Consider the following 25,112-nt stretch of genomic DNA (forward strand, 5'->3'; position numbering starts at 1 on the left):
TGCCATAGGAGAGCAAGAATTTCACGTGAAAGAATTTTTTTTAGCTTTTCCAAGTATTATATACTTGTACCACATACAGTTTGAGTAACTGTATAGGAGGGGAAAAAAAATCCTACTATGAATAATGGAGAGATGAAATGTTGTGGAGCATCATAATCAAAGATGGGTGCCAAACTCAATACAGGCTTCTCTAAGGTGGGGGGAAAGTACCACCAAATAATTTAGGGTTTCGAACAATGGCTGTTCAAGCAAGAACTACCATGTTACTTTCTATTTCCTGGAACTCTAGTTTTCCTTCTCAGATTTTCTTCCTCATCCTCTGACAAACTCGCTAGATCTTCCATCCTCCCCAATCCCAACCTAGAATGAGCTCGCTTGAGCACTCCACTCCACACCTCCTATACTCAAGTCCTAGTACCCTACAAGCAGTACGCCCAAAGCTTGTAGCCTTGTACCAAGGACAAAGTTGAGCTATTCAATAATAAAATCTTTTATACAGTTTTATATACAATTTTTACAAACTTTTCCCTAATAGATTCCTCATGGGCTCACACCCTCCCATCTTCAATGCCACGCCTTCTTTGGGACATTTAATGGGCTATGATCTTATAGATTTGGTCGGTTACGTTTATGTAAACAAGTAGAAAGACTAGCTAAGCTAGTGGCATAGGAGAGTGGCATAGTAGCGGTATTTAGCTATGGGTCTCACAGGTTTGGGTTTTGAGTTAGCGGCCTGGTATGCCGGTTTTCAACCACAGGTTTGGGTTTTATGTTAGCAGCCTGGTAGGCTGGTTGTTGAGAAAAATGTGGACCTCTCTTTAGAAATATTTAAACGGCATATTTAGTTACCCTTCTCGCGGTTATGATATGGTTAGAGCTGCAGCATCCGCTACTTTGGGAGGCTAGTTTTCAACCACAGGTTTGGGCTTTGAGTTAGTGGCCTGGTAGGCCGATGTTTTCAAGAAAACTGTGGGTTCGACTTTAGAAATATTTAAATGGTATGTTAAGTTACCCTTCTTACGATTATGATATGACTAGATACGATTATGATATGACTAGAGCTGCAGTATCCACTATTCTAGCCGCTACAATTGTTGATGTCTGGCAGCTGCAACATTATATACGAATCAGACTCAAAGATACTAAATTTGACGCTAAAGCCTCTTTGACTTGAAATGCATACAAACTTACCGCTCTTGGCATCAATTTGCAATTTTAGCCAATATTATCCATCTATGAAAGAAAAGAATGACACATCTCAAGCTACAACTATGCATAGTTGACAATCATGTTCGCCGAGAAATGTGAACCACTAACAATTCCTTCCCGTGGTGGATAATTCCAGCCCCAAAATGGAATTTCCAAATGAGCAACCAACGAAAAGTAAAACACCGATAGCAAGTGACTGCATGAGGAAGGAAGGACGGCGGCAGCAGCCAGGAAGCCGGCCACGCAGAAATGAACAACACAAAGCCGAGCATCAGTCACTTTCTGCACCCTCGAACTTTCTGAAATTTCGTTTCGATCCTCCATTCGGTCCATGAAAATTCTGGCGTGGCCCCCACCGCGTACTAGTAGTCTCGTACCCCAGTGGCCCAGTCTATCGACAGGCAAGAGACCCGAAGTCACTCGCCACTGACTGACTCAAACAAAGCTTCCAACAACGCTTGGTTTGGAGGTCCTCGTCGGCGACTAGCCGGAGACCGGAGATGGCCTTCCGCCGCCGGAGCACGGTCTGCACCACCACCACCGTACTCTTCGTTCTCCACCTTCTCACCGCCTCCTGCGCGCCGTCGCTACCCCAGGAGCAGGACAGGGCGGCGCTCCTTGAGCTAAAGAACGCCCTCTCCTCCGGCTCCGGCGACCCTCTCCGCCAGTGGGCGCTGGAATCCGGCGTCCACCACTGCTCCTGGCCGGGGGTCACCTGCGACGCGCGGTCCCGCCGCGTCGTGGCCCTCTCGCCCCCGTCCCGACCCGGCCGGCGCCTCGCCGGGCAGCTGTCCCCGGCGGTCGCTTGCCTCACCGAGCTCAAAGCCCTCTCCTTTCCCGCCGCCGGGCTCCGCGGCGAGATTCCTAGGGAAGTCTGGCGGCTGCGGCACCTCGAGGTGCTCAACCTGGCCGGCAACTCCCTCCGTGGCGGCCTGCCGGCCACCTGCTCGGAAGGGTTGAAAAGCTTGGACCTTGCCGGGAACCGGCTGTCCGGGAGAATCCCTCCGGGGATGGGGAGCTGCGCGGCGCTCCGGCGCCTGCGGCTGTCCTCCAATTCGTTGGATGGTTCCATCCCGCTGCAGATTGGGAAGCTTGCGAAGCTCCGTGTCCTGGAGTTGTCCGGGAACAGGCTGACCGGCGGCGTGCCTCAGGAGCTCCTCTATTGCAGGGCCCTCGTCAAGATGGATCTCAGCAGGAACTTGCTCAGCGGTCAGCTGCCGTTGGGTCTCAAGGAGCTCAAGAAGTTGAAGTTCCTCTCATTATCTGGGAACAATTTCAGCGGTGAGATACCTTCCGATTTGGGCCGGCTGAGGGTACTGAAATTTCTTGATCTGTCCAACAATTCTCTATCAGGGTCAGTTCCCATTGATCTTGTGGCTGTACGAAATCGCACTGTTCTACTTCTTGACAACAAGCTTTCTGGGGAGATAACTGCAGCGGCCAATCCTCCCATGCCATCAGTATCAGTGGTTAACATTTCTTCAGTTACAGATGCTACTTCCAGTGTCAACCCATCACGCCAACACAGTGAGCTATTTACAGTTTCTACCACATCAGGTATGCGTGTGCTGATTGAGAAGAGCACAGGCACTCCTGATGATGGCCGTAGCAGCAGCAGCAGCGGTGGTGATGGTTTGGGAACCAAAGAGATTGCTGCCATAGCTTCAGCCTCAGCTGTTTTTGTGGTTCTGTTAGTTGCGGTTATCATGTGCATCTGCACAAGGAAATGTGCTCTGAGGCCATCAAGGCACTCTTTCAGGAGAAGGGAAGTCAAGGTTTTTGACAATGTTGATATTGGAGCCCCCCTGACTTATGAGATGGTTGTCCGTGCCACCGGAAATTTCAATGCTAGCAATTGTATTGGTAACGGCGGCTTTGGTCCGACATACAAAGCCGAGATTGCCCCTGGAGTTCTTGTGGCAATAAAGAGGCTTGCTATTGGGAAGCAGCACGGTGACAAGGAGTTCCAAGCAGAAGTGAGAATTCTTGGGCAGTGCCGTCATCCGAATCTTGTCACTCTCTTAGGGTACCATATCAGTGATTCAGAGATGTTTCTGATATACAACTATCTGCCAGGTGGCAACTTGGAAAAATTCATAAAAGAGAGAACTAAGAGGCCAATCAGTTGGAGAAGGCTTCACAAAATTGCTCTGGATGTCGCTCATGCTCTTGCGTACATGCATGAAGAATGTATTCCCCGCATTCTGCACCGAGATGTCAAGCCAAACAACATACTGCTTGACAATGAATGCAATGCTTATCTTTCTGATTTCGGATTGGCAAGGCTTCTCAGGAACTCAGAAACTCATGCGACGACAGATGTTGCTGGTACTTTTGGTTATGTCGCACCCGAGTATGCAATGACATGCCGCGTGTCTGATAAGGCGGATGTGTACAGCTATGGAGTTGTTCTTCTTGAACTGATTTCAGACAAGAAAGCCCTGGACCCATCATTTTCACCATATGGAAATGGTTTCAACATTGTTAGCTGGGCTCAGAAGCTTATCCAGAGAAGCAGAGTTCGTGAATTCTTCATTGAAGGTTTGTGGGATAAGGCCCCACATGATGATCTGGTTGAGTTCTTGAACGTAGCGGTCCAGTGCACGCAGGAGTCTGTTGCTGCTAGGCCCACAATGAAGCATGTGGTTCGACGCCTAAGGGATCTCCGACCACCTTCTTACTAGGAACAAAAGGTATGCACTGAAGGGCTGATAGCTAGGCTGTTTTCGCTGCCCAGGAAGTTTAGCTGTGTGGGAAGGAGGCCCGTTACAACAAGGTGGCTTAAGATGCCATCGATTTTATCTCCTCAGCAGCCTCATCTCCACCAAGGGTACTGAATACTGATGTGTAACATTTTCAGGAAGCTGAATGCTTCCTCTAACATCAAATAGAAAAAAAGGAAAAGAAAGAAAACTGAATGCTTCAACAGTTCTGCAACTGCACAGCAGTTCAGTGGCATTACTTTTTTGCACCGAGATGTTGTGCAGTTGCAGAACTGTTGAAGCATTCAGCCTTCTGGAATATGACATAATTCATATATTAGTATAGCTGATGGTTTCTGACGTGATGTACAGTTTGACATGAATGGATTGATGAGTTTGTGGTCATGTGGTGTTATCGTTTACTGATGTTCATGCACTGCTTGTATTGTGCTGGAACTAGTTGCCAGTGCGTGAGTCTGTGAGATGATTGTTGACGTGATTGTGAGAACTTGCTAAATGCTGTGTGGTGTTTTTAATTGCGCTAGTCTGCTCGCTGTATCTGTCTCCTGCAGTCCTGCTGTTGACAGTTGCTGAATGCAGGTGGTGCTTTGCTGCTTCTACAACTTGTAGAATTGTGTTGGCGTTTGCTCCTATTCAGGCTGCATTGCAGCCGAGACCATGGGGAAAGTTTCTGAGAAACCTGGCTCCCCCTCATTTCAAATGCATCGTTGTTCATCTGCGTTGTGCGCCCGCGTTCTCTCCTCCATGAACAGAGGAGTAACGACTGACGACATGCAGCCCATGACAGAAGAATCCCCAAAGAGCATCAGACACTGATAGCTTCAATAATGGTGAGGACTGGATGAGCAGCAGAGATAGAATCTGCTCTGATAAAACGGTGGCTGGTTTCACAGGCAGGTTTTCCGACGGCGTCTGTGGTGCCCCTGGACACGGCAAGCACGGCCCGACGCAGCTACGGCAGTGAGGAGGGCCCCGCCGTCGACGGCGGCGCGCTGCCGTGCAGAGAACTCGTGGCTGCTCCGTCGAGCAGCCTGTTCTGTGCACGCGCTCCATCGCTCGATCCTATCACCGGCGGCGCGCCGGGCTCGCCGGCGCCACGCGTGGTTGTCTCGTCGCTGGGATGGTGAGGGAAGTAGGAAAAGGATGTAAAATAGGAGGCGATTTCCGAATTATCCCAGCCGCACAGTCCACATTGGACGGACGGGATGGACCCAGGGGTGGACGGTATCTGAAGTACCGTCCGCCCCCGGGGTCGCCTTCCGCCGCTCGCCGGAGCGCTGCCCCGTGCACTTTGCCTCCCGGAGAGCCCTCCGCCGCTGCTACAGCATGCGTCTACCATGGTCTCCGGCTCTCCCTTGGCTCTGCTGAGCTGCGTGTCTGCGCGCGCCACCTCTGGCCGCGGCGCACCTGATGCCCACGGCGTTCGCGCTCAGTGCCGTCGTGGGTTCGTCGTCGTCGTCGTCTTGCGCGGCTGAGGGTTCCGCTTACGGAGCGACGTCTCCGTGCAGGCGGCGTCGGAGGCGGACATGAGCGTGCATCCGCTATGCGTTGCCTTGCCTTGGATACGATTTGATCATGCGCGCCCAAGGCCGCCTAGGCTTGTTGTTCGCGTCCACGGATGCTGCTTCTCTGAAGAAATCTCCTGTCCATCCACACCTGCCATTTCTCTCCGTCACAAATCAGAACTCCATCTTCAGCCTCCAACGTGCAGCTGACATTTATTCGTGATTGCCTCTCCGGGGAAGAGGAGAGCTTCCACCTTCGCTTTCCAATGCACAGTCACGTGTCGAGAACACAGATGCAAGAATGGTGGCGAGGGAAGGATGCGTTGCAGACAAAGATAGAAATTGGACGGCAAGAGCGATGATTAATGCCGCGGGCAGGTCAGGCCACGGAGATGGTGGTGCCGGCGGAGGACATGGCGAGGATTGTGTGGGATGTCGACTATGGATTCGCTAACTTCTTTCGTCACTTCGCTAAAAAATCAATACCATGTAATAATAGTAGCAAGCAACGATGGCACACCGAGCTTAAACCATCGTGGGCACCATTGCTCATGCCTTTGATTTAAACGGTGAAATATATTCTACTTAAGTGACGTTGATGTGTCACTAATTGCTCTGGATTAGAAAATAAGGAAAGCATATATTCGAATTTGGTGACACCTCTTCAGTGGAAGAGCTGAAGGAGGTTCATGGCTACCTTAACATAGCGTGTCAATTGGTGATTCTAAAAATCATTTCCCTGCTAAGAAAATTGCTAAAATATTATTTAGATTATATATATATATATATATTTTCGTACAAGATAATATAGAAATCATAACAAGCTTGATAGGTGTTTCTAGATAAAAGATTTTATACACAAATGATATCTTGATTTCTACATAAGAATGAGATATTCTGTATCTTATGAGCATGGTTATATGGGAACTTGATATTTTTGTTAGAACAACTACTCCCTCTGTTCCATAATGTAACTACTTCTAGAGTTTCTCAGACAGATTAAAAATGGAGAGTAAACGTTTATATTACCTTTTTTTAAGTTAGCATGCACTAATTAAGAGAATAATTATAATTTTACTATTTAGTTTGCATGCAGATCTGCATACCATATTTAATTTGAATGCAAGGAGGGGCGTTTTAGGCCTTGTATACCAAAAACCCATTTGGGAACTTAAAATATATTACGAGATAAAATTTGAATACTAGAAGTAGTTATATTTTAGAACGAAGGAAGTACAGTGTTATTGATTATTATCTATAGAAGCATACTAACCAACGAGTTTCTCATAACTAAAGTTTGGAAGTAACCGAGTGAGCATGATAGTGTTGAGATAGACATGTCAAGAGGGAACAGAGTTAGAATGCTTAAAAAACCTTATGACCTCTCACAACTTCCATGTCTGATTTCTGGAAGCAATTAAAGATTCCTTGAAAGTAGATCAGATAATGCTTAATTGATAATCCAAAGTTCATGATGCAGCTTGCAATTATTACGCAATCGATACACAAACTAACATTTCAACTTCAACATCATGAAAAATTATGAACCATACATATACATAAACAATCCGCCATTTTTTGTTTTGGAATAGGAACATGAAACTTATACAACTATATGACAAAGACACTGGTGTCTTCTGAATTAGAAAATATCGTGGTGCTTCAAAAAATTAAAGCAGTTAATTTGAACATACTGACTTATTACCTTCGTGCATCTAGTATTGTCACCTCCATTGATTCCTCCACCTTGAGTTGTACCGTCACCATCTTTAGCACTTTTCTCCTTATGCCCACCTTTCATAAATCCTTTCGGCCTAAGTTTTTTTAAGTCTCCCGACCTCTCCTTTAGCAAAAGGTGCACCAACAACAAATGGTAGTTCCACCTGTGGCTATTGTGTTTTATCTGTCATTGGCTCAATCTCTCTAGCATAAGTAGCCCTGAACCTATCCTGCTCATGCACAAATTGTTCAAGATCAAATCCCATTAGGCTGCTTACAAAGACCAATACATGTTGACATGGCTTATCAATGTGCTGCCATTCAAGACAAGTACAAATCCTTTGATTTAACTTCACAATATACCTATTAACTTTTCTGCTACGGTCCTAGACCTCTGCACTTCAATTAGCAGATGTGGTACAAATCTCAAGTGCTCCAAACCTTTAGCATTTGCCTTCACCTGAAGCATAATGATTGAAAGAATCCAGGTAGGCCGTATGCAAGATGTCTTCTCTTGTTCTTGTTCCGTAATCGTATGATCATTTCTCTAATCTTATCTGCAAGGTCGGAAAAAAAAGAAGAGCAAAATTATCATTTCAGCCTGCTAAATACCTAAAAAGAAAAAAAGAAAAAAAATTAAGAGAAAATACAACTGGTCGATGTTTGGAGTTCTAATTTTACGATGTCAATGAATGCCAAAATTGCGAAGCGCATATAATTGCAATTTTCTCGCCATTAGAAACCGTGATCACACATCAACTCCCTCGATTCCGCAACGCATCAAACAGCAACGCGGTTAGGATGCTCACTTGAGCGCGTCGGGGATGATCATGCGCTTGGTGCGGTCGTACGGCCGCGGGACGCGCGGCCTCCCCGCGCGCCGTCTTGTGCGGGACCATGCCGCGGACGGCGCGCCAGAAGATGCGGGCAGGGGAGCGGTGGTGGACGGGGCCGTGCGAGGGCTTGGTGTTCATCCGCTTGCGGAGGAAGCGGAGGAACCTGCTCTTCTGGCGCGCCAGGCCGCCGGAGAGGGGCATCTCCTCGCAGCGCAAGCACCGCCACGCGCTGGCCCTTGAGGAGCTCCTTGGCCACGGCCGACGCCAGACGCCCCATCATGTGGCCCCGGGCGTCCACCACCACGCACCCCGACACCATCCTGACTCCCCTCCGGGCTCCGGCGGCCGGCGGCCGGCGGTCGCTGTGCTGGGTTGGGGAGGGCGGCGCTTCTGCCGGTGACGGAGCGTGGCGGCGCCAGGGTCTTCGCTTTCGCTTACAGCAGGCGCTTCATGGGCTGGGCCGTAGTGTGACTCCGTTGCTACTGGGCTTTGGCATCGGTCGGCCTATGGGCTTTTCTGTTCTCTCTCTCTCTCTCTCTCTCTCTCTCTCTCTCTCTCTCTCTCTCTCTCTCTCTCTCTCTCTCTCTTCTCTTGAGAGAGGAGAGCAAAAACATGAAACGATAACGATTTGCAGATGGAGTATTGGCATTGCATTGTTTAGCTTTCGACCAACACATAGTGAGAGAACATCTGTGAACTGAGCTCTCTTGAGAACTGTCATCGTTCAACATATGATCGGCGACGGTGGTATCAAGCGAAGGGACAACAACATCGGTGAACAAATGGATCTGCAACAGAGCTCTGTGAACTTGAAAAGATTACAGCACTTTGTGATGATCACAGCATCCTGCCAACAAAATCCATCGAATTTTCTCCAATTTAAGGAAATCAACACTAGTAGAAGTTTACTGGTACTGCTTGAAGATAAGCAGCGACCACAGCATAGCAAGCTGAGTTGTAAACCCGCCTACATAAGTTCTCACACAGAGACATAGTGAACAAAAAACGACAGCCAAAACCTCCGATGCGGACCGAAACCTTTAGCAACTGTGGATAGCACCATCAAGCTATGGAACCCTTCCATCAAGGATTTGCGCATACAACTTCCAGTTTGGGTTCCTCTCTGTGATTTGAAGTTGGCCAAAAGGGTGTTTCTCGACGTAACGCTGGACGTCGTCTGCAGTAGCAAGGTTCTCCAGGTACAAGCGAAGATCTCCACCTGGTCCTGTTTATGGCACATTATTAATCCACAGCACGAACCATTTCCGTGCACCTTCCCAATGTACAAAGTAATAATTTTTTTATAATGTTGATTGGTGAAGCTTGCTTACTCAATGAATCATCCTTCTCATTCTTATAGCTGTAGGAGTAAGGGAAAATGGCAGTGTGTGGCTGCACAATACAGACATCAAAAGAGGATTGTATGTGAATTACAAAGGGTAAAATTTTGTACCGGGAGTTACAGATAATAGGAAGAAGGGAGAAGGCAGTACCGGGTTGCGCAGAGCTTTGTACGGGGGATCATCCACAAGCAAAGTATTTGAGGGTGAGAAATCCCCCTGCTGCCAGGGAAGATCAGGTTCCTCTTTGTTCCACAGCTTCTTCAGTTCCTTCAACACTAGCGGTTTGTTCTGGTTTTCAACAGTGTAATGTCCAGTCACAGTGCATTTAGATGAGTAGTCCTGGCAAAATCGGAGCAGCATTTACAATTAGAAACTGAAAAACTTGCAGGCAAACTTCGTACTTGCAAACAGAAAAGTAAAATGAAATTCACACCAGGTAGCATTATTTGAATTATTGTCTATCGCTCTAGCAGATAATAGCCCCGAGGTTAGCTCTCCGTCACTTTTACCCAACAGAATAAGAGATGCTGTCTCAGTTCTTTCATAAGGATATCAACAGCCGCATCCGTATTTGCTCTGAAGAAATGGAACTTTGCAATCAGAACCACGCAAAAGGAATTACAAGAGTACAAGAAACGCAGGCGGAAGAACTAGCACTTGAATCTTGACGACCATATCCCCAGCTCAAAGTTGCGGACGCAGAAACTCATCACAGTAGGGCCTTTTGAAGACTGTTATGTTATACCACAGCAAATCCGAGTGAGCCCAGAACGTACAGCATCACCAACTTTTAGATGAACCTTACCTAACTTGATTGCCTCGGACCTTGTTGGCTTCGCCATCCTGATGAACTTCACTGTCCTTGCGCCCCATGCGCCTCCGCCTGATGGACCTCTTTCTTCGCTTCTGCTTCCGAAGAAGAGCAAACAAAAGCAACGAGCGCATCGCCAGCGAGAGTGCGGCGCTCTCCCTCCTCGATCTCGCTTCAGCTTGGGAAGAAGAGCAAACCGAAGCACCAAGCTCGATCAGCCCTCTCCTTCGTTCTTATATACTGCAGGAGTTGTACGCCAGGCCACCGTCGCCGTGTACACGTGCGAGCGGGCGTAGCTGCAAGAGTTTTGTTAAAAAAAATACTTCCTAGGGAATTGGCAACATTCTAATGTTCTGAAATCTGAAGAATGCTAGCTCAATATCCATGAGAGCAGATCATAGCAGGGCTTTTCTTTTTAGTTAGTTGGCAGACACTGGCAGAGTGGAAGCCCAGATGAGCACAATATGTTAGTTGGGTTGGGCCCAATGAGAATGAGAAAAAGGAATAGTAGATGAAGAGAGAAAAAAAGACGCCGTTGCCGGGGATCGAACCCGGGTCGCCCGCGTGACAGGCGGGAATACTCACCACTATACTACAACGACTTGGCTGTTACATAATAGGAAACATTACAAATTTTCAAGCAGGTAGACAGAAAGGGATCCATCGGTGATCGAGGCGTGCCGTCAGCGTCGGATGAAATCAAAGGAGATGCATGGATCCATCGCAGTAGTACGTACAGCACACTAACTACAGCAGCCCTGGCCTGTATGTGGTATCCAGCATCCTAGAGAGAGAGAGAGAGAGAGAGAGAGAGATGCACCCAGCAGCATGCAGGCCAGCTAGCCGAGATGATCTATTAACTGCACAGTAGCAGCAATTAAGCAAGGAGGGAGTCGCGTAGTAGCTTAGTCCAGTCCAGTCCAGCCCGGTCCAATTTACTAGTTAGGGCCTGGACCAGGATGCATTATTATTGCTGCGTAGTACGTAGTAGCTAGCTAGTAACATTAAGCTGCTACGTACGTGGTCCAATTTACTAGTTAGGGCCTCGATCGATCGGCCCCAATGCAAGATAGATACAAATCTACACAACATCTCCTTATTTCCTTTCCATGATTCCGTTCGTCCTTTCATTCATTCCCTTTTCTTGTTCTCTAGCCTTCCAAATCTACGTGGAGTGGAGCTCAACATCGGGTGTTTGGAGCTCTAGGGACTTAAAAATTAAAAAGAGCTGGCTAAGCTTTAGTAGGGGCGATCCAAATAGGACCTAGTAAATAGGGAGGATCAGAAAACATGGATCCAATCAACAAGCAATTATTGTGAAACGGAGGGATCGGAGTGCGCGCGGCAACAAACAGTTTTGCTCCGAGTTTTCATCTGATCGATCACAAAGTTCAAACTGATGACTCGATCGAGATAGTCGTCATGCAGCTAGCGACTGTTACTCCTCCTACATACCATCATGGCCCATAGGTGCATGGCTGATCAGATGGCTTTTGGCAATGCATGCTACTGTAGCACCATAAATTGTGCGTGTTCAGGTAGGGCCAGATCGAGATTCAGATCAGGAGGTTGACGAAGGCTGCCTAGCTGCCCGGTCGTACGGCGCATGCGTCGTCGTTGTTGCCATTGGCTTGGTCTTGGTCCCCTTTAATTTGCTAGACTAGATGCCTCTTTCTCTCGGGCCGGTCTCCACTCCTACACCCACACACAACACAAGGGATCTGATATTATTCTGATCTTCGACGATGACAGATGATGCAACGCATCCTCGCGCGCCATGGAATCTATCTCCTCGATCTATTTATTTCCTGTCACCAAGAGCTACGTGCGCTCCTCTATCTGATGATATGCTCAGATTTTTTTTGAAAATAAATCGACCTGGGGCAGAGTGCTAAACACATCACTTGAAAGTTAAAAACCATACCATTATGGTTATTATTAAACTTCAACTGTTCATATTTTTTTCATTCACAATCACATAATAAGCAGACATTTTATTTTTGTGTGCGTGCCCATTACTTAAAGTAAATTTTAAACAATCAAAAGATAATTTTTTTAGTGCCATTTAACTACGTACCCTTTCGGTCCACGAGTGTAATGATTTCTAGTTTATCATAATTAAGTTAAACTACTCTATTTTGACCAAGATTGTAGATAGGTCAATAATATTTATGATACCCAAACAAGCAGCATTAGATCCATTATGAAAAATACTTTGATAGTTTAATTTCTTATGCGGTAGATGATGCTAATACTCTTTCTTTGTAAATTTGATCAAACTTAGGATTGTTTGAATTAGGCCAAACTAGAAGCATTTGTGGATGGATGGAGTATTTAATTTTTTTAAAAAAAATAAAAATGTTTCTAGATAAGTACGGATAGTTAAAGTGAAACTTGTGGGTAGCTCTCCGTACCTTTTGTGTGACGGATTCCACACCTTTATTCTTCTTCTTCTTTTTGCATCACTACAGCAGAATTTTGCTAAGTAATTTAATGGTAATTAAGGTGTCCAACAATAAAATTCCAGTGTTCCAAAGAGAGCCAGCGAGTTGCTAAACGATGTCAGTAAGTCAATCCTAAAAAGAGTAGGTTCCACCAGAACCCAAGTGTTCCAAAAAATCCTCGGCGGGCGGATCGCCTTGTCGTGCGAACCAAATCTGAGCAATTACATTGCACACGCGTCGTGAACAGTGCATGGATATCTCAGCATGTGGCTGCCGTGCCTTATGGCTAAGCTAGGTTGTTGCTGTCATCCACCAGGCTTGGAGAGGCAGGATTTTGAAAGGTGTCATAGTCAGCCATTGGGAGCACTTGCGGTGGTCGCCATCCTGATAGCTGATGCACAACCTTTACCAAGCAAGCATCCAGGTGCCAATGTGCCCTTCTTTCCTTTTGTTGGTCACTACAAAAGCAAAAACCAGATAAAAAGGACAAATACATGTATGAACGACAAAATCTATAATCTAGAGTAGCTTCTACACGTGAGAAGACACAATATATAGAATCTAACAGAGAAGCTGAAGTTGTTATACCCTAGCTTGTCCAATAAGTCGGTTGGCTTTTTTTAAAGCAAAAGCCATGCCAAAGAGGGCATACATAGAGAACCCCACTTTAAAACAGCAGCTTTGGAGCAATATATATAGAATTCCAAATACTCTCTTTGGACAGTGGTGTACGTCTTAGCAGCACCAACAGCAAAGTGGACCCAAGATATCCATGTTCCCTGTAAGAAAAGATTTGTCATGATAAAAGAGAGAGAAAAGGAACCATCGGTAGTGTGTATGTAGGGCATTCATCTATAGTTCTTGCATCGTTGGATTCCCAGCTCTCCTCCAGAGATGTTTGTTGAATCACTATTTGACTTCCTTTCTATTGTCCATGATCGATAGTTTTGAACCGCCAAAATGCTATGTACTTTAAGTCAAAATTTTCTAACTTCGATCAAGTTCATAGAAAAAGTATCAACACCTACAACATCAAAATTAGTTTCACTGAATCTGCCATGAAAGATGTCTTGATAGTGCAATTATTTTATATTTTTATAGAAAAGTTTGATTTAGGACAAAGCTAAAGTCAACTCTAATCTAGAACCATCATGTTTTTGCAGCAAGGAGATGGAAACACACATAGTGCCTACTTATTTCTCTTAGCTTCTCCTAGTGAAAATTCCTAGGTCTTATGTTGTGATGGCCTCTTGGGACAACATAATTACTTAACTAGTTACACGAGATCCCCCTATGATTTTGCTACCACCAATTAAGTAACAGGTAGGCATGCGAGAGGCCTAGGCCCAATTGGAGTATAAGTGACAAAGATGAGAACAACAACGCCAAACACGGATCAAGCACATGGAAGAAGGGCATGAGCGGAAATTGTTGGTCGACGTATCTTTCCTCGATTTGGTGCTTGATTGCGACCGAATTAGCTTGAATGACGGATCACGTAACATGACTGCAACGAATTAGAGAGAAGGTTAGCGGTTTCTTTGATGGATGAGGTGGTTATTATCTTGTGGCTGCTTCCGTCGTGTTAGTAGTAGTGGTGGTGGAACTAGGTGGCTGTGCGTTTTTTTTTTGTTTTTTGTGCTTTATGCATTTCACCTGCCTCTCTATTAATACATCAGACATATGAGTATATGACCGATAGTTCTCTTGAGAAGAAAAGAGATAGATGCGTGGGTCCAGAGAGGGATACAACACCGTCGTCGTTCTCATACGGAAAGTATCAACCACAGAGAGAGAGAGAGAGAGAGAGAGAGAGAGAGAGAGAGGGAGGGAGAGAGAGGGAGGTGCAGGCGTGTCCTTGTCGTTCCCAATTTTGCGATCAAGGACGCAAAGAAACCAAGGAAAATGAGCGTCGTCCTGCTTGGACAGCATCACCACTACCCGTCACGTCGCGCTCCATCCACCATCCATCACACTCGAACGTAGGATTATATTAGCTAGCTATAGGGCACTAGCTAGCTAGGTACTTGTAGCCTGTAGGCGCGTAGAGATCTACTGCAGCTTTGCTAGACTACCGTGGCCTCGACCATGACCCCATCGAGAGAGAGATCAATCAAAACTGCACGATCCAGCGCCGGCACTTACTTGTTGCTAGAAAGTTCATCGACCACATGTGACCCAGCATTTTGGGCCAATCAGATCATCGCATTTTCAGCCCTGCTTATTAACCGTCCATTCAACTTTAATTTCTAGCTACGTTGGTTTTGCATAATTATTGCATATTAGGTTCCTTTTTCTTCTTTAAAAAAAACCACGCGCCGCATATTATGTAATATAAGAAGAAAAAGAAGAGGGTCTAGTCGGGCCCACCATTCCTCTCTAGAAATTAAACAGGCCAATTCTTAGCAAACAGAAACTGGTTTCTGAACCCCTGCAAGAGCTCTGCCACACAATTCGGGCCGAAAGAAAAAGAGCATAATATGCATGTCAGCCCAACTCATCAATTGAAAACCCTTTTGGTTGAGTTGAGTTGAGTTGAGTTGACATCCTTGCAAGCTAAGCAACCTCCTCGATCACTTGTCCCTCTCGTTTCGTTCTCGACATCGATGTCATCCCATCAACGTTCAGCAATTTAAACTGTATCTAGATTCGCCAAAACGACCGACCTACAATTTGGAACAGAGGAGGTACATATTTTCGTATTGTTCTTTACAAATAAAAAACACAAGTAGTGTGGCAGCTGATGAGGTGATGGAGGTCTCTCTCTCTCTATATATATGTTACATCTATCTCATCTACCTATGCATGCCATATATTGTGATGAGGAGAGCGGCAAGAAAAGGATGCATGGCTGGGAGCAATCAGCAGCCCATGATCAAGCGCAAAAAAGGGAGGGGAAGGAAGGAAGGCCCAATACTATCTAGTCTACGCAAGGCAGACAGCCTCACAGCCCCATGGTTCGCTCGCTAGATTTGGCCATGCATGCATGCTGCCCTGCCCGTTTCTGTTTCTGTATGCGACTCATCAACTGTGTATTGCTGTCTTCCGATTCTGCCCCTGCAGTAGCTCCAAGCTGTCAATCATGCATGTCCTGCCTGTTGCGCTGATAGATTGTGCTAGTACCTGCACATCTTTCGTCGATGCATCAAGCTTCAGCTAATCAGCTGTGTAAATGTGTAATTAAGCTTTGCCTAGCTATTTTCAACCAGCAGATCGATGGATCATGCTGTTGCGTCTCATCTCGATGATCATGCATGCACTTTTTTCATACACATAGTAACCATTATTGTGATAGCTATAATAATGCTGGATTTGGCACCTTTGACTGCCTTTAATTTGGGGCTTTAGGCAATCTACTAGTACCATTATATTTATGCTTCATTTGATTTGACCAGGTTGGTGGCTTGGCTAGCGTACGTGCATCGGCACTTTCTTGATTGGTTGCTGAAGTGGATGTTGATCATGCATGTACGTCGAGACATGTTTATCGCACAAGCTTTCTGCAACAGTTAATAATTAGTGCTGCAATTTCAACTATACATGTTGCAACCACTTTTCTCTCTCTCTTTTTTTCTTCTCAAACTAGCGTGACAGTGTCAAAAAACATTAATTGGTTGTTACTTGTTGAGCTTTTAGGTTCTCGAGAATAGTAAAACTGATTCATGATTTGTGCCTTTGGAAAAGCTCATCGAGATCATAGCTTTAAGCGGGGAAGGAGGACGGGCGGAAGGAGTCGATCGGGAATACGTACGTACGTACGTGTGTGCCTGCCCTGCTAGCAATAGCATGGAAGGGGAGTGAGGGAAGGTGGTGTGGTGATGACGCGACGGACGGACGCAGACGCAACAATGGCGGATGCGTTGTTGTCGAGCTGCGACTGCACCGCCACACACACTCACCTCACCTCACCTGCTGTAACCTAATTAATTTACTCCTACATGGACGCTGCCCTGCCCTGCCCTGCTTCTTCCAACCAGTAGTGCCTCACTGTGCCTGCCTGCTGCCCCTGGGATGGTAATTACTGGCAGCACTGATTTACTAGAAGAAGATCAACCAACCCCAGCTGCCTGCTCATCAGCATTCCTTAATATTCGTGCCCAAATGCAAAAAAAACACAAATTTATATACACACACACACACACAAATATTCTCTCTCAGTAGCCCGATGATACCCCCAATTCATTATATTCTCCCTTTTTTCCAATCCTTTTCTTTTACTATTAGTCCATTTATTGATTTATTTATGATTATAAGGTGCTGTACTGCTACTGCAGCTGATATCCCAATGGCCAAGAGGAGAGAGAGAGAGGAGGCGTGAGAGGCTGATCGGCGGGCCCGGGCGGGGCTTGACCAATGGGAGCTCGACAGCAGCCAGCCCCCAGACCACACTCTCTCTCGCCTCGCGTCGTCTCCCCTCCCCTCCCCTCCCCTCCCTCCCTCACCACCACCGATCGATCCCTCTTCTCTTCTCCCCTTCCCTTTAAAGCTAGCTAGCTAGCGAGCGACCTACTTACCTGCCTCACCTCACCGGCGGCGACCCATCCGCCGTCCGCCTGTCACTAGCTGCCGCTGCATCGATCAGGCCAGCAAGCTAGCGGATCGATCGGAGGGGAGACGAGCGACGACGAAGGAGAAGAAGAAGAAGAAGAAGAAGAAGGAAGGGATCGAGCAAGATGGGGCGCGGCAAGGTGCAGCTGAAGCGGATAGAGAACAAGATAAACCGGCAGGTGACCTTCTCCAAGCGCCGCAACGGCCTCCTCAAGAAGGCGCACGAGATCTCCGTCCTCTGCGACGCCGAGGTTGGCGTCATCGTCTTCTCCCCAAAGGGGAAGCTCTACGAGTACGCCACCGACGAGAGGTACGCGCCCTTCTTCCCTTCCCTTCCATTCCTGTGTATGTATGCTATCTAGCTCCATTCATTCGACTGCTGCTGCTCCTGCTGTCGTTGCCGTTTTTGGCTCTGAGCCGCCGATTCCCCGCCGAAAGCTCCTGCTGGGTTTTGCCGTTTTGGGCCACCATGGTCCATGCCTGCACCCTGCTGCTGCTGCTGCTTCCTCCTTTCCTTCTCTTCCGTCTCTGGTGCTACAGCTGATCATTTCATGCTGCATCTATCTGCACCCAGCTGCCTCCTTATTTCGGGAAATCTCACCATTAATTGCCCCCCACCCTCGTCAGTTTCTTCAGCTGCCCTCCTTGCCGGTGCTGTGCTGTGCTTATGTGATGTGATGCCCTTTTTGCTTTCTTGCTGTTGCCTGCAAGTGCAGATGCTTGCCTTTTCTGGGGATTGGTGACTCCAGTCGCTTTAGTTCTTTCCTTGCTTCTTTAATCCGTCTTAAGCTTGCTAACACCATGTGCCTGATTGTATCAGATTAGATATGATTACCCCCATGTAATCAGATCTTTCTTCGTTCCTCACCATCGGCTCTTCTTTGTTCATTGTTCCTGTCGTCCGATTTGTATTTCCGGTGGTATTTTTTTCTTCCCCCAAAATCTTTGCCTTGCTGCCTTTTCGGTTTCCCATCCACCAAGGATAAATTAATGGCATGCAGCGCCTTCCCGTTTCTCAACAAAATACTAGTAAATTGTCACATGTTCCGAGGAGTTTATTTCGCCACCAGTCAGGCAGCGACAGCGTATGCATGCATGTAATCTGGCTTGTGTGTAGTTCTCTCCTCTTCTTTATGGATTCTCCCTTTGCTGCTGCTTGGGACTTCGAGCTGCTGCTAGCTTAACTGCTAGCTCTTCATTCTCTCTCTAGCTCAAACTACGGCAAATTATGAGTTAATAATGACCCCTGGAAATCTGAAAGCCACGACAAGAAGATGGATAGATCTGGCTCTTCTTTATTAGATTCTTCGACTTTTCGGCCGTTTCCTTCTCTTGCAATCCTTCCATGCTGTTTTTATTTCGAGAACGGATCCATTATGCTATTCAGCTTCATAAGCCATCTTCCCTTTGATCCATTGTTCTTCCGATGGATAATGGCTTATTTTTATTTGGCTGTATTCAGTAATTTTTGGTCCTCCGTTGACTAGCGTATATCGTTGAATCAAGGTGTGCAAAGCAAGTAATAAGTGCAGCAAATCTTGCTGGCTGCAAAGCCTGCAACATATCACCCAACTAAACTGATATCTATCCCTCTAAATCCGATGTTACAACAGTATATGAGTTGTACTACAAACACTATATATATGCACTTGTCAGAATCAGTGTACACCCGGGTTTTGTAGTGTTATATTCTAAAAATAAGCCAATGAGGTAAAGCTGTGAGGTACTTAATTCTGTTTCATCACTTTTCTTTCCCCTCCTCTTTATGTCCTCTCTACATCCAAGCTCTATACATTTTTCTGGCGTTCCTTATTTCAATGATGACTCTTATCACGGGTAAAAACGTGATAGTGCTTCATGTGCATCACACTTTTCATATAACTTTTATTAGATAAGTTTCACAGACGGGTAACTCATTCATGGAGAAAGAGATATTTATGTATTTGAGCAGCAGATCAATTACTTGATTAGTCAAGCTCAGGTGAATTTACAGCTAGTAATACTAGTTTGGAACTTCAGTAAACCATTTAATTTTCATGTGCGTGGATATATATGAGACTTTGTTTTCTTTACCTACTTCTTCTGACACTGTCTGTAGGTCATGTGTAGCGTCGTTCTGTAGGTCATGCGTACTGTCGTTCAACAACCGCTAATAGATATAGGATCATAACCTGTTCATGTGTCTTGCAGTCTTCAGATGAAACTTATAGACAGGCCCTGAATCCTTACGGTAAGGCATGCATCAACTGATACATTATAGCCTTATTCTTGATTTTGCTAAGCTAAAATGGATCACTTGCCCCCTACCGTAATGGCTGAACCCTTTTGTAAACCCCAATATCACATGCGCTGAGTGCTCCTTCACGCATTCCACATCCCTAGGTGCTTAATAACCCTGACTCCTTAGAGATAGAACATGCATTATTTATATAGCTTATTAATGTTCTTAATATACACTTCTATATAAGCAGCTCTATTAAGACGGTGCCATGCTGGTTCCGAAGCAATATGGGTCTGTAATAGTGCCTTTAAACAGTTAATATCTTGTCAACCTAAACAGTACTGTCACATCTGAAGTTAAGATAAGATGAAAGTAAATGGTAATTAATTTCACAATTTCTATGTTAGCTTACATGTTGGACTGCATGTCTGAGCATGCATCGTGGTTGCTTTTCTTTACTTATCTTAAGAATTCCCTATTGCCACGCTAGCTATGTAGTGTGCCTGTCAGCTTTTTCTTGCATCACTGCCTTTAGAATATACCCAGCATTTACTTACCCTTGCAATTTTCTGTGGTTCTTGATGCATGAACTGGTTACCGAAATATTTTGAGGACCTTCAGGGACATGATATGGTACTGTTTTTCCTCTTTTCAGCATGGACAAAATTCTGGAACGTTACGAGCGCTATTCCTATGCTGAAAAGGCTCTAATTTCAGCTGAATCTGAGAGTGAGGTAAGATGATAGGTTGGGAAACTTTTACTTTGTCTCCTGCACCAATGCTTCATTCTATGCCTACACTATGAGTAATGTTGCTCACATATGACAATATGCCTGGAAATTTTCAATCGTGTTTTTTTAAATAACAAACGAAAGCTTTGCTGAAACAGTTTAACCTAATAAAAGGATGTAGATACTAGGATGGCCTTATATTTTATGTTAAATATAATCAACTGCATGTTTTGTACATTTATGTACATAAGAGGATATGCCTAGTTACCTGAACTCATCTTATGGTGCAAAATAGCATAGGCAAATGAGAGAAATTTGATATGGTTCTGTTATACTTGTTTCTTAAGCTTACAAGACCACACAGGTAGATATTTTATAAATATTCATGTTTGAGAAACTGTACATGATGACACAAATATCATTATGTTTTGTCCAAGTGAAGCCTTGACAACAGAACCTGACAACTCGTTTGATGTTCAAATAAAGCTTTGCCTTTTCTTGTGTAGCTTGTTTACCAATTTTCGCATTAAGCTATTCCTTGACTGCCTGTGTAGTTGTATATATATCTCGAGCTTGTATTGCTATATCTGTGCGATAACAATATCTGACTGTCATAGCGCAAAAAAAGGGGATTCGCTTGGGACTCTTTGTATGGCCCTTGAATTTAAATGCGTGTGTATGTATGCATAACTAAAAATCTTCTACCTTTTATTTGAAGTCTTCAACCATATATTTTGTTAAGTACTAGTGCTATAATTTAAATGTACAGTCATCTAAATGTAAAGTTACATGCATCATGCCTTCAGTGATGATTGTAACTCTTTATAATAGAGGTAACTGAAGTCATGTCTCTCAAAATAACAGGCTATGTCCCGTGGCTCCATGCATGGTGTGTGTTTTATATAATTTGCCGGAAAAACCCTGATGAAATCAAAGTTGTCATGTTTTAGCATGACTATACGTTTTCATCTTCAGTGCTATTTTATATAAATTGTCACTGATAGTCAATGTGCATAAATGTGTCAAAAGGTATTTTTCATAAAAAAAAGTGTAGTGCCAATTTAGTGTTTATAATAAGTCTAATAAGCCTTATTCTTTCATAAGCAGGGAAGACATGTAGCATGCCCATGACTTAATTTGCTTAGAAACACTGGATATTTAGGTGAAAAATATCTCCTGCTAACACTTTTAACTACTACTTCCACTATATTATCTAGATACCTATAGGAATAATTACCTGAAGAACACCAATATAACATTGTTGTGGAGATATATGTAACAGTAGTCATAATAACCAACAATAATTTTTAAAAAAAATGTCAGATATAACCTAGTACCACATTATACTTTAAGTTATCTACTAGGACTGTAATTCAATATTTATCACTAATCTACCCCTGCTATCCAGCCAGGTACAATGTTGAGAACGTTATAACCTTTTTGATGTCATCTTTTCTGAGCTTTATATGCTAAATTCTGGTTTTTAGTATATATAAAGATAAAGGGAACATCATATTACTGATGTTCAGTCTAATAAAATTTGTTTAAATTGTTTGCTTTGTAATATTTTTTTGGTGCTGTTCCGGATTGTTGGCTATTAACATCTTGCTATAAATATTCCCCATTTTTCGAAGAAGCATATGGCTATGACTATGAATAGGAGATAAATTCATTAGAGTTTTTTTCCTTTTTCATTCTCAGTGCTGATTCATAGGTCTTGCTGTATATGCAGTTGGAAATAATAAATCACTTGAACAGTAATTTAATTTCTATTGTAGTTTAGTGGTATCTTTTGGTATACTTGTTGTTTTCTTTGAATTATAAAACATATTTAAGCCAGAATTTTTTTGAATTATAAAACATATCAATTGTCTGTAGTAGTAGTAGTTGATAGTGATTCCTAAAGATAAATGTATGAAAATCAAATGATGGTTCGAACTACAAGTAGTCATATGTGCCTGTCTAGTTGATATTTTAGGATAGCACCTTGCAATTACACATTGTAATTAGGCTGATCTTTTCCAATGTAAAATTACATAGGTGAAAAGGAGCTGCCTAATTATATGCCTTGAATTTCATACCAGAATGCCCTTTGCTTATGCCTAACTAAAAACGTTAGTGTATCCTGACCCTCATCAGGCTGTGTAGTCTGAGCCTGATGCGATGACATGGCCTGAATTTTATGATGTCTCACTCTAATCAGTCTACATGCACGTGATACGTAGTAATCAGGCTCCTCATTTGTCCTCTCATTTGCAATGTCATCAATATGCTGTTCCTTCATAAATATTCATCGTGACCTCTTCAGTTAAGCATCATGTACTTTTATTTACTTATTTTTGTCCTTTATTAGCTGAATCCTGAAATTATCATTGCTTTGAGGCAATAACGTGATGAGATCTTTGTATAAAAGACATAGGATCATTATTCTATTGAATTTAGATGAATCTTATTCTGTTGATAACCCTTCTTTGCACTGAATTTGTTGTGTTTTTGTTACACTATTGTATCTCGTGCTGCGGTGGTGCGATCCTTCATGCCAGCAGTTCTTGTACCAAATATGATCATGAATTCATGAAAATTCCTCTTTTTTCTGATGAGAGTGCAAGTGGTAATGTTTGTGAATGTAGGGCACTAATATTAAGATAAGCATATATGACAAAGTTTTTATCCTTGCAAAACTGATGTTAAGTAGCTTTTCTCGTTGCTGGGCCATCCATTTTCTGCTCATTCCTTAAAGTTTCTGACAGAATTTACTTTCATATTCAGGGCAATTGGTGCCACGAATACAGGAAACTGAAGGCCAAAATTGAGACCATACAAAAATGCCACAAGTAATAACTATTTGATGGTGATTTGGATTTTGAATAAATGTGGACCTAGTATCATTATGTAGTTTTCCTCAAAAGGAAACCCTATCATCTTGTGTAGTATGCACAGTGTACAGGTGGTGCACGCCAACTGACCTGTTTGTCTTGCAGGCACCTAATGGGAGAGGATCTAGAGTCTCTGAATCTCAAAGAACTCCAACAACTAGAGCAGCAGCTGGAGAGCTCACTGAAGCACATCAGATCAAGAAAGGTAGTAACAGTTTTGCTTATCTTTTCACATGGAATGTTTACTGTATAATCATGTTTGTATTACTGTTCCAAATTAATGGTTTGCTATTGTAATATTATTTGTGTAATTTTTTGACAGCTAACATAGCCCTTATTTGGATATGCAGAGCCACCTTATGGTCGAGTCCATTTCTGAGCTACAAAAGAAGGTAATCAAAGCTGAAAACTTTCCTGCAACTGTACCCAGACCAATGAAACCGAACAGGAGTGGCCATTTACCTGATGATTTGTGGTTCAGAAGGCCCCCCCCCCCCCCCCCCCCCCGCTCTTGAACAGCCATCACTGTAAAATGCTTCATGCAGAAATGATTGATGAATGTTACTGCTGTTGCGTGCAGGAGAGATCACTGCAGGAGGAGAACAAGGCTCTACAGAAGGAAGTAAGCTGCCAAATAGCATATGCTGAGGCTATGTATTACATTGACCACAGAAGGGCTTGACGTGCTCCCCTTTGATGCAGCTTGCGGAGAGGCAGAAGGCGGCTGCCAGCAGGCAGCGGCAGCAGGTGCAGCAGTGGGACCAGCACACCCAGACAAGCTCATCATCTTCCTCCTTCCTGATGAGGCAGGATCAGCAGCCACTGCAGCCTCCACAAAACATCTGGTACACAAGCCCATCAGTTGTATATATGTATGCTCACTTCCTTATGTTACTTCAATTGATCGACGAAGTATGTATCATGCCGCTGTCTAGCTACCCACCGGTGACGATGGGAGAGAGAGGCGAAGAGGCGGCGGCAGCGGCGCCGCAGCAGCCAGGGCAGGTGCAACCGCAACTTCGCATCGGGGGCCTTCCGCCATGGATGATCAGCCACCTCAATGCTTGAGCGGGCGACAAGCACGTCGAACTCGACCGCTACTACACCATGATTACTTGCCGTGCCTATCTATCCAGCGATTGCGAGCAACTGCGCCTGCAAAGTGGTTGCTCACCGTTGATTGAGTCCTAGCATAAGCTCATTGCAGCGATGAAGCTAAACTATTGTTATGTTTGCAACAAGAAGGGTGAGCACTGTATAATCTTGTCCAGCATGCATGTGTGTACCAACTGATGCATGCCCCCTATATATATGCCTATGTTATTGGCCAAGTTAGCCATGAATCTAGTGCTTTTGTTGAAAGCAAGGGTGCAGATCAAAAGACATGGTTTGTGTAAATAGTATTAATTAGGATATGATCCCTACTGCTACTACCTCTGCCAGTGAGTGAGTTGATGGGAGAATGAATAAAAGTCGCCCCTGTGCTGCTGATGCATGATAGATGAAAGCCTAATCTTCCCCAGGATCTGATCAGGCAGAGTGCAGATGGATTTGGAGATGGGCACATGCCGTCATGATTGAGACATGTCGGATGCCGGGGAGCATGGATTGCACATGATGTGACGCTGCCAGAGCCATCGATGTGTTCCCCCTTGTGGTGCATGTGTGCGTGTGCAGTGCAGCGTCTCTGCAAAGCCGAAACAGCACTAGCATGATGATTGACTACTCGCGAATCTCTATGCCAGGGGGCAGGCAGTGACCAAAAAGTTGAGTTTGGCTTTATAGTATTTATTTGAGCATATGGTACTATTCCTGAAGAAAATGTGTATAGCATTTTATGGCCACTCAAACCCTTGCTGCACAAGACAAAGTAGAGAAAACGACAATAATTGCCTGTTTATTTTAGCTAAGGGGCTACATCACTGTGATGCATGAGGTCATGGGTTGGAACCATGAAAAGCAGCAGTGACATCGTCTCGATCTCTGCGCGAATCTCGGTGTAGATTCAAAAGGATCACATGCGCATGATGCATGTCATGTGCCCTTGGGCTAGTAGCAGCAAGCTCACTCAGTCACTCGTTGGGCCTAGGTCCGCGGCCCGCCCGCTCCAAGTTGTGCATTTGGGCTGCGGACGGGATTGGCGAAG

General features: G+C 44.7%; 3 protein-coding genes, 1 non-coding gene and 1 pseudogene across 4 annotated transcripts; 2 read left to right on the forward strand and 3 right to left on the reverse strand.

Annotated features, from left to right (window-relative positions):
• The first annotated feature begins 1,588 nt into the window (after nucleotides 1-1,588).
• On the forward strand, nucleotides 1,589-4,428 carry LOC112883211 (LRR receptor-like serine/threonine-protein kinase RPK2). Its single transcript, XM_025948481.1, has one exon. The coding sequence runs from the start codon at nucleotides 1,710-1,712 to the stop codon at nucleotides 3,891-3,893; it is 2,184 nt and encodes a 727-aa protein (XP_025804266.1). The 5' UTR covers nucleotides 1,589-1,709; the 3' UTR covers nucleotides 3,894-4,428.
• Nucleotides 4,429-7,961: 3,533 nt separating this feature from the next.
• LOC112881765 lies at nucleotides 7,962-8,536 on the reverse strand (annotated as a pseudogene).
• A 350-nt stretch (nucleotides 8,537-8,886) lies between these two features.
• Nucleotides 8,887-10,280, reverse strand: LOC112879961. Its single transcript, XM_025944405.1, has 5 exons — nucleotides 10,161-10,280; nucleotides 9,486-9,674; nucleotides 9,324-9,384; nucleotides 9,094-9,217; nucleotides 8,887-8,959 (listed from the first exon to the last, which is right to left on the reverse strand). Exons 1-5 carry the CDS (start codon nucleotides 10,278-10,280, stop codon nucleotides 8,887-8,889), a joined length of 567 nt encoding a protein of 188 aa, XP_025800190.1.
• A 396-nt stretch (nucleotides 10,281-10,676) lies between these two features.
• Nucleotides 10,677-10,748, reverse strand: TRNAD-GUC. The gene has a single exon. It is a non-coding gene; the product is annotated as a tRNA-Asp (tRNA).
• Nucleotides 10,749-16,998: 6,250 nt separating this feature from the next.
• On the forward strand, nucleotides 16,999-24,466 carry LOC112883201 (MADS-box transcription factor 15-like). Its single transcript, XM_025948464.1, has 8 exons — nucleotides 16,999-17,448; nucleotides 20,015-20,093; nucleotides 22,860-22,924; nucleotides 23,072-23,171; nucleotides 23,317-23,358; nucleotides 23,547-23,588; nucleotides 23,669-23,811; nucleotides 23,902-24,466. Exons 1-8 carry the CDS (start codon nucleotides 17,264-17,266, stop codon nucleotides 24,032-24,034), a joined length of 789 nt encoding a protein of 262 aa, XP_025804249.1. The 5' UTR covers nucleotides 16,999-17,263; the 3' UTR covers nucleotides 24,035-24,466.
• The last annotated feature ends 646 nt before the right edge of the window (nucleotides 24,467-25,112 follow it).

This window comes from Panicum hallii, chromosome 2 (assembly GCF_002211085.1).
Source record: "Panicum hallii strain FIL2 chromosome 2, PHallii_v3.1, whole genome shotgun sequence".
NCBI lineage: Eukaryota > Viridiplantae > Streptophyta > Magnoliopsida > Poales > Poaceae > Panicum > Panicum hallii.

Coding starts and splice junctions, on each gene's coding strand:
- LOC112883201 (XM_025948464.1), top strand. CDS start 17,264: ATGGGGCGCGGCAAGGTGCAGCTGAAGCGGATAGAGAACAAGATAAAC. Junction 23,172..23,316: donor AGCACATCAGATCAAGAAAG/GTAGTAACAGTT, acceptor TTGGATATGCAG/AGCCACCTTATGGTCGAGTC. Junction 23,589..23,668: donor ACAAGGCTCTACAGAAGGAA/GTAAGCTGCCAA, acceptor CCTTTGATGCAG/CTTGCGGAGAGGCAGAAGGC.
- LOC112879961 (XM_025944405.1), bottom strand. CDS start 10,280: ATGCGCTCGTTGCTTTTGTTTGCTCTTCTTCGGAAGCAGAAGCGAAGA. Junction 9,218..9,323: donor TGAGAAGGATGATTCATTGA/GTAAGCAAGCTT, acceptor TGCCATAAACAG/GACCAGGTGGAGATCTTCGC. Junction 8,960..9,093: donor AGGAACCCAAACTGGAAGTT/GTATGCGCAAAT, acceptor GAACTTATGTAG/GCGGGTTTACAACTCAGCTT.
- LOC112883211 (XM_025948481.1), top strand. CDS start 1,710: ATGGCCTTCCGCCGCCGGAGCACGGTCTGCACCACCACCACCGTACTC.